Source organism: Pygoscelis adeliae, unplaced genomic scaffold (genome assembly GCF_000699105.1).
Source record: "Pygoscelis adeliae isolate BGI_AS28 unplaced genomic scaffold, ASM69910v1 Scaffold184, whole genome shotgun sequence".
In the NCBI taxonomy this organism is placed as follows: domain Eukaryota; kingdom Metazoa; phylum Chordata; class Aves; order Sphenisciformes; family Spheniscidae; genus Pygoscelis; species Pygoscelis adeliae.
Genome location: NW_008824541.1, coordinates 182,642 through 191,402, shown reverse-complemented (window position 1 = coordinate 191,402; position 8,761 = coordinate 182,642). Strand labels below are relative to the sequence as shown.

General features: G+C 51.8%; 1 protein-coding gene across 1 annotated transcript in view; it reads left to right on the top strand.

The window, feature by feature from the left end:
* Positions 1-8,761, top strand: part of SLC39A11 (solute carrier family 39, member 11) — a 96,311-nt gene that overhangs the window by 65,830 nt on the left and 21,720 nt on the right. Inside the window, exon 6 of the mRNA XM_009321655.1 lies at positions 7,874-7,943. Within this exon, the coding sequence (XP_009319930.1) occupies positions 7,874-7,943 (70 nt within the window). The remainder of the gene's footprint in view (positions 1-7,873; positions 7,944-8,761) is intronic.

The window sequence follows — 8,761 nt, the reverse complement described above, 5'->3', positions numbered from 1 at the left end:
GAAGAGCCTGTGGTTATGGATGTGGAAGAGAAATGCAATGCGGAGAGCAGCCGGGTTGCCTGCATCGAGCAGCAGGTCAAGAGTAAGAGCACTCACACCGCTGTGCCAGGACCTCTGGTCTTGTGCTAGAGGTGCCTGTAGGGGCAGCCAGGGCGCTGGGTGCTGCTTACCAGGACTGGAGCTGGTGGGAGGTACTGCCATGTGTGTGCGCGGACGGTGGCTAAGCAAGGCCACCTCCGGAGCAGTGGTAGGATTTATGTTTCAAATGCAAAGTGAGATCCACTGCTTTCTGGCTTGGTTAAGTTAAAAAAGAAAAAAAAGTCTTTCTGAAATGACTGTAACCTCCTGCTTGCTAGTCTTATAATGGTGGATACCTAGAAACATGGAAATCGCTGAAATCTGGTAATCTCTGTGCTTTCTTCTGCAGTAATGGCAAAACGATGTTACCTAGAGGGAACTGGAGTTCGATCTTGGCGGGGAAAAAGACTTAGAGTTTGAATAGTGGCGACAGGGACATACTTAAACTCTCATAGAAATACAAACCTCATTATAGCAAGACTAATTTCCCACTAGGAACTTAACAGTTCTTCAAAGAGCAGGGTGAATAATTGATGACATGTTGGCATCTGTAGTACCTTCCTAAAGGTAGTGTGTTCATTTGCTGACCCAGGAGAATTAGCTTCATAAATCCTTGCAGGAGGAGATAATGTCACTCACGGCTCCGTTACCGCTGCTGCCAGGCTCGAGGTGCTGGTGTGGGATGCACGGTCCCAGCTTGCAGGTGGAGCATGGGTCAGTGGGTGTAAAGCACTAAGGCACACGTAGCTGTTGCAACACTTGGTGTTACCGAGGAGAAGGACTTGGGCAGCTGTTTATGAGCCCAGCAGTGTTTGCTTCGTTTAATCAGAGGATGCTTTTGCAATGAACCCTGCGAGCGTGTCTCTGGCCCGGCATCCGTGTTGGTGCCCACAGTCCTGTGTTGCATCAGGTGTGTGTTAGCTCATGCAGAGGGTATTCTCAGCATCGCGGACTCTCCTCTGCTCACAAAGAAAGGCATTTACTGCTGTTTAAATCCATAATTCTTTCCATTTCTTTCAAAGCTGTGCAGGCACAAGCCTCCGCTGAGCTGTGCTCTCTTTATCTGCCCCAGAAATCTGATGTCCCCGGCAGGCAGAGCTGCAGTATTTCTGCTGTAGGTAGAAGTTATTTACAAACCCTGCTGTTCCTCTAATCTTTGCCCTCCCTCCAAGCCCAAGATTTTGCCTCCACTCAGACTGTGGGATCTGTGAGTTGCTCCTTGTTTTATCATCACCGCGGATCCTCCTCCTCCCCTGTCTGCCTGGGAGGGCCGTGCTGCATCCCCAGAGGAGTTTCCTGCAAGGGTATTTTTTTAGGCAAAGACACCCACGGGTGGGCGACGGGTGGGCCGTGCCGCTGGCACGCTGCCGAGCGCATCCTCTCAGAGAGCGGGAGGCTTGGGATAAACTAACCGATAACGGGGCAGGCCTGTGTTCCCCTGTCACTGCCGTCCTAACCTGCTTGTACATCAAGAGAAAGGGGGGGGGGGGCCTAACACCTCTGATGCCGCTCCACGAGAGCGGGCTGTCAGGTCTGCCTGTAACCTCCCGGTGCGGCTCTGCCCGCTGCTGCGTTCGCCCGTGAGACGAGACTGAGCAGAGGGCAGGCGAGCGGCGTTGCTGCCTGGAAAACAGACTCATGTTATAGCAGTGATCCCTCCTTGCCCTGCCAGGACAAGGCACGAGCTCCGGGATGCTGCGACGTCATTTTCTTTATTCCTGAAATCCTGCTTACGCGATTACAAACTGATTTGGTGAAAAAAGTAAATTTTGTGTAGTGGTTTGGTTTTGTTTGTTTTTTTTTTTTTTTAACATTCCTGTAGGATATTGTTCTCTGTCCACAGCCTGTGCTCTTTTTCCTGCTCTTTATGGCATCTAAGAGTATCATAATAACTGGGGTTAATTTACTTGCTGCTGTAATTTATCAAGGCCCCATGAAGATGCTTGCTATTTACTTGTTTGGATTTCTAGGGAACCTGAAGGGCTTTTATTTTTGGTTGGTTTTGTGAACAGGCCTTCTCCTGAGGATTACGAGTGCCTTCCCGCAGTGGCTGCGAAGCTCATTTCATGCTCAAAAATGGAGCTGGCGAGGGCAGGAGCTCAGTGAGCCCTGCGAAACCCAGACCCGGGGTTTGCAGAAGGGTTTTTCTGGTTGCTGATTGAGATGCAGAGCGGGCGGCGGAGGGCTGTGATCCCTGCCTGGCTGCATAAGCTGCCCTGAATAGGATTTAAAATCGTAGCCTGTTTAATTTCACCCGGTTCTTTCAGCTTGCCAAGCTCTCGCGGACTCGGGCGGTAGATGATAAGGGAGAGGTTTGATGGGATGGAATCAGCCTTCTACTTTCAAGTTGATCCTTTGAACTTAAGGCTTGCGTGGCATTTGCAGCCGGAGGTGCTGGGGGACGAGCCCTGCTATGTGAGCGTGGAAGCGGGCGCTCTCTGCACGGCCGGCTGCTCCGGGCAGGGCTGGAGCCGATGCTTCTCGGAAAATAGATACTGGAGAGCACGAGGGCAAAGAAACAGCATTCAACGCTGTGGGCAGCGGCAGAAGGTGATTTCAGACGAGGGAAAGTGGGCAAAACTAGATTTCAGACCAGGGAAAGCGAAGCAGCTTCCCGGGTGAGTTCAGTCTCTTAGTTTCCCAACTTCTGTGTAGTTTGGGGTTCCCTCCCCTTTGATCGAACAGGTTGTTTGTTTGCTGTCAGCGTGTACCTGAGCAGCGAGCCTGGGCTGTCCGGAGCCATCTCTGTTAATGACTGAGCCTTCTGCTTTCAAAGTAGAAGCAGCTCTTCAGTAAATCTCTCCTTTTTAAAGTTATTTGTGTATTTTGTTCATTATCCTCGTCCAGGTCTTTGGTATCGGGGCTGGTTAGGAACTGGCAGCACAGAGCCATGTCCAGGGTCATCTCACGACTACCGTGGTTCATTTCAGTGGGGCCGGGCTGCCTCGACGCCAGCACCTCGCTCCTGCTGAGCAAACTTTCCTCTCGTCCCTGCCAAGGAGAAAAGCTCCCTGGAAAGTGCAACACTAGGCACTTCTTTGGGGGATAGTCCAAAGGTAAGACACCCTCCTGTAGCCCAGAGCATCGCGGTGATGCACTATCTCAGGAGCCCACGTGGTCCCCCCGAGGCTGCAGCATGGTCTCAGGGGGGTTGGAGAGCTGTGGCCTTCCCAGGAACATCCCAGCATGGGGAGTGCGTGTGCAGTGCTTTCCACGCCGAGGGGAGGAGATGGATCAGTGCTGGGCCTCATCCCAAAGCCCATCTCAGCCAATTCCTGTGCTCCTGTGGATTAGAGCAGACGGGAACGTTGTCGCTGTCCTCCTGGCTCAACAAGACGGAACATCTTGTGCTGTTTTGCAGCTCTGCCGATGGGGCACTGAAGTGAAATTAAAGTAAAAATAAAACCAGAGCTGTAACAGCGTGCTGCACACATCTGAGTCCCCTCTGCTCGCTGGTGCTTGAATGCCGGTGGATAAGCATAGAGGGAGCCAGGGACCTCAGGCCAAGCGTGAAGGTGTCAGAGGTGTGCTGGGAGCAGCGTGGCCCTCACTTTGCTCCCTTGGCTGACGTCCTCCTCGCCGGCTTTTCACGTGCTGCATAAATCTCTCCTCGGCTGTTCTGCTCAGTGCCACGGCTGTCATGTCGTACTGCACCATCAGCTTCTGCCTGCCTGTGGTGCCTTGACATGACTCTGTGCTCGTCTAGCTTTGCTTTGCTCCCCTTTCCACGGTCCTTCTCTTTGCACCGACTCCTCCTTGCTGTGGTATTCCCTCTTGGCTTTTGCTTTCCAATTTTTGGGCTGGCTGCCTTCCCTGTGAAGACGCTTTTTGGGCTCAGAGCAATGCTCTTGCTAGACCTGCGTGCTGTCCTCGCTCCCATGTGGTCCTCTCCTGCTGTGCCCATGGCTACCATCCACATTGCTCTGAACGTGCCCTCCGAGGCCGCAGAGGAGGGAGCTGATCCTGTGCTCAGCAACAGCCAGAAGCTAAGGGAGAGCGGAGGAGGATGGCAGGGCTTGGCCCCAGAGATAGTATGAGCTCCCAGAGCAGGGAAAATGGGTTCCCTGCGGCTTTGGGGCTGATAGATGGTCCATGGTGCTATGAAGGTGCCCTTGTTTAGATCCTTGCTCCCCAGCACTTGCATATCAGATGTAGTATGTAAGGAGACCTATGGATATCATGCTTTTTGCCCTCGCCACCGTGATCAGGAGGCTGCCATAACATATCCCGTAGCCGTCTGGCATTAACAACAGGATTCTCTGTAGCGAACCTCCAGCACGGTTATCGCTTTACAGGTTGAGGTTTTGAAGCTTTTTTTTTCTTTTCTCAGAAAACAAGCAGAGAGGAAAACGTGCCTTTGCAATGAGCACTGCTGTCTGAGAGGTTTGTAGCTGATTCTTAAGTTAGCATAGGATTAGTCTGATCCCTGGGTAATGCCTTATCAAGATAAAGCATCTTGAATTGTAAAGCCGGGGAAGCCCAAGAGAGGCAAAATCCCTTTGTTTAGGTTACAGAGAAGCATTTTCTTGACAGTGGCTGAGATTGGTCATATTTTTCTTTTTCTTCTGCAACTCTGCAAAGAGATGCCAAATTAACACCCCAGCCTGGCGCCTTCATCATGCGGGCTCTCCAGCTAACAGGGTTGTGCGGACCCTCCGGCTCTTCCAGCTCCATCACCGGTTGCAAGAGGGGCTGACAACTTCTTCAGCCACTGATATCCTTGGAAAAACCCTCTCTGACATGGAAAGGTTTCCTGTGGAACATGCACGCCTTCCTTCCACCCTCTTTCACATCCCAAGCTGTGAGGCTTTTGCGTTGCCCTCTTCAGAGTGGTGGGCCACTGTAAATCCTTCAGTTGTTCAGGGTTGCCTGGGGCTGTGCTCCTCTTTGCCTTTGCTTGCGATGGTGCCAAGAACCAGAAATTGCACAGGATTGTTTATTTTTCAAGCTGATGCCTGAGCCTTCAGTGGGTAAGGAGATCTGCTTTCCCATACCCACCTTCAGTGACCTAATGTCCCAGTCATCCATTTGCAGAGCCTTCAGTGCAGCTTATCTGTAAGTGGTTGACATAGAAACATTAACCTTTCTCTTTTTGTGTCTTTTCCCACCTGAAGAAGTTGCTTGGGCTATTTATAATTTGAGTATGTGCAGAATACCCAGGAGAGGGGCTGCAACTGGAGGGCTGAGCTGGCTGTGAGCTTTGAGTGTGGGCAAACTAGCAGTGAGGTCTTTCTGTTTGTTTTCCATGTACATCTTTGTGTATCTGCTTGCTTACCTGCAAAACAGAATCATTTTGAGGTTTGAGATCTTCTTTGAAAGAGGCTGAACCTGTATTATTGAAGCGGTGAAATTACTGTGTGATCTTGCCAGGCTTTTCGAAGTGAAATATTTGAAACAAATCATAGCAATGGGCTGAATGCATCACACAATATCTACTATATATAATTAGAGGCTTCCCAAGCACCAGCAGCGACCATGGAATGTGCTGGGGTCCCTGCTGTTTCTGGACCACGCATGACACCGGACTTGCTTGGCTGTGAGTTCCCGTCGGATGCTCTGGGGTCACCAGCCCGTTGGCCAATTTGTGGTTGTACTCGTCCTGCCCCAGCTCTCGTGTCCTCTCGTGGGAAGCGGGGACCCGACGAACCCGTGGCCAGACGCTGCTCTGTCACCTCCTCCTCTCCGGGCTGGTGAGCATCTCCACTGTGCTGCAGCTTCCACCATCGGCTGCTCTCCCTCTCCAAATAAGCAGTTCACTACGCACCATCTGTTGATTTTAATTTCCCATAATTTGTTTCCATGTATATGTAATTTGTTCTTTCATTAATTGTGCTGCTGAGTTTCTTATTCCATGAGACTTGCTTTGCAACGGGGAAATCACTGTGGTTTTTCCCCTCTGTCAAAGCTATTTTCGTTATTGACACAAATGAGCACTTTTGTCCTTTTGAATTTTGCTCTCTGGGCAAGTCTCGCTTAAAAAGAAATCTTTCAGAAGAGCAGTGCCAGACCCATTTGTGTGGAGCTTCATTACGTCCTCACAGCCGTACTGAGCGCAGCCATTAAACGTCTTTAAAAAGATCTGCCTCCCAAAGTTTGCTTTAACTGCCTGCAGAGCAGAGACCTTCCAAGCCATCGCCATCTGCGGGTGCAGCCCTTCACGGCTCTGCTCCTGCCGCCGGGTGCTCGCCCATCTCCCGGGCAGGCAGTGTTGGGGGGCAGCGTGAGAGCTTTTCACGTGAGCTTTTGCACATGTGTGTGATCCCTCCCGGGTCTGGTGCGTGCCCCGTGCGCCTCGGTTCCTCTGGCTGTTTTACTAGATGGAGTTATCACCCAGTCATGGTATTTTAGGGACAATTCGCAGTCTCCTTACCCCGTAACCCTGTACGTAGGGTGGATTGCTGCTATTGTTTTCCCTGTCTCCATCCTGAGCCTTGGCACAAACCTTGGATCAAGGTTCTGAGGAGTTGTCAAATGTTCCGGTTCTCTGTGCTCAGCCTGGACTCGAGGATGCAAATGCCATGATTATTCGAGTTAGTGCTGCTTTTTATGGTGTGTTTCCAAGGCAACTGGAAATTCAGAAGACCACAAACACACACACGGTCCTCTTCTTCTGAGACCTTATCCTCCAGTACACAGGTAAACACCCTCAGTGACATTTCCAGCCTGTTTGAATGCTCATCTGAACAGTCCCCACTGTCCCCTCGCAGGGCTGCCAGCGGCCGGAGCAGGTAATTGCCTCCTTTGAAGGCTGTAAAACCCATCCAGCTACACAAACAGGTTTGCTTTTGTTCTTTTGAATGTCGGGCCCCAACCCCGCCTTGCTCGGAGGGGAGCGATACCAGAGAGGCTGCAAAAACAAAAATGGGGATTTTGAACAAAGGGGGGAAAAGTAGCGGTGGTTTGATGCTTTCTGAAAATAATTTATTTTTTTTTTCTGGGAGGGATGAAGGAGCTGTGCTGGTGGTGGGAGGGTAAGAAAAGTTTGAGAAAAAGGCAGGAGGGGAATGGGGAAGGATGGAGCAGTTATCCACGAGGAGGAGGCAGTGGCGGATCGCCGGTCTCCCACACCCGCTGCCCTCCTGGGAAGGCTCCTCGGCTGGTTTTCTTTGGGGTTTATGGGAATAACTAAACTAAAATTATGGGATGAACTGTAATCTAAAATAATCTGCAAGGTGGGAATTTTCTCGTGGAGTTTGGGTTTCCTTCTGCTTTGGAGAGTGTCTGTACAGCCATTGTGCTGGTATCTGGGCATGGGGAAACCAGAAACAGCAGAGGTGGCATTGCTGGGAGCCTGGTCCTGGCTTAGCGCAGCTCCCGGGGACTTCTTGGGAGAAGTTGGCGTTTGGTTCTTCCGCAGCCCCCCGTGGCACCAATTCGTCTGCACCTTGCAGAGATGCCTCTCTGCAGAGAGGTTTGCTGAGCCTGAACCTTTTTGAACAGACTTTGGTGTTTTGCACTGCTGTGCTCCTTATTGAAATAGCATTTCAGCTAGTGGGGACTGTGATCTTTTCCCCTCCAGTGCACTCATGAATACAGAAATCTCCTCTCTGTGTTGGCTTCCCAAGAAACTGTTGTTTTGGGTTCCTGGTGGAGAAGTACCCTGGGCAGCGTGGCAGGCTCTTGCATTGAGCTTAGATTAAATGCACTTAGATTAAAACGAGAAGGGTAACGACCTGGCCCGGTGTCCTGCTTTCCTGCTCGTGCCAGTCTTCGCTCTGTTGGAGCGCAGGAGGAGGGATGGTCTCAGGACTGTTGTAGGGTTTGACCTTACCGGGTTTTTTCCTTCCTGTTTCAGAGGGTCTGGCAGTGGGAGTTGGATTCGGGGCTATTGGAAAATCTGCATCTGCGACCTTCCAAAGTGCCAGGTAAGCCACAACGCCGCTTCTGCTCCGCGTGCATCAGGTTTTGTGCGTGCCTTTGCCTCTTGGAGGTTGTCTGTCTGTCCCACATTGCTCCCGTGCCAGGGTGGTTGGAGATGTGTTGGTTGTCTGGAAGCACAAGTGTGGGCAGAGGGAGCAGAAGAAATTCCTAGTGCTGTGGCATTTTCCTAGTGGTTGTGCTTGTCAGACGTGACAGAAATGCCGAGATTTTCCACAAAAGCAGCATCCCCAACGGGTAGGAGCAGCTGCCAGAGCTGTTGGAAAGCATGCTGCGGCTTTGTTTTCCATTCCTGCCAAGCAGGGCCACTAGTCTCTGTCATTGGTGGCAATAAAGACTCTCGATCCTCCCGGCATCCCTGCTTGCCTGCTCCCGGCAGCCCTGCTCTCCTGCTCCAGCCTCGCCAGCAGCCACTCTCGCCCGGCTCTGTTTTTGGCGGCACCAGCATTGCCCCCGTGCTACCAGGCAAAACCTTTTATGCTTTTCTCCGGGACTGGTGTGAACGTGGGGGGTTAATTCAGCTCCTCTAAACTGCCTGGTGGGGGGGGTTAGGCTTTGGGGTGCATTTTTATACCAAGCGGGAGCAAAACCTGGGTGTACAGGGTGGGTGACGGTGGGGAGAGCCCTGCTGCTTCCCCACGCCCAGCCTCACCCGGCAGAGCTGAAACCGGGCTGACTCGGGGGCATTGCTAAAGAAATGGGAGAAAGGAAGAAGTGCGGTGCTAAGCAGGAGCTGGAGGAGCTGCCTCGGCTCTGGAAGAGCTGTTGGCACCTCTTGGTGGCTGGCTCGCAAATGGCACCTTCC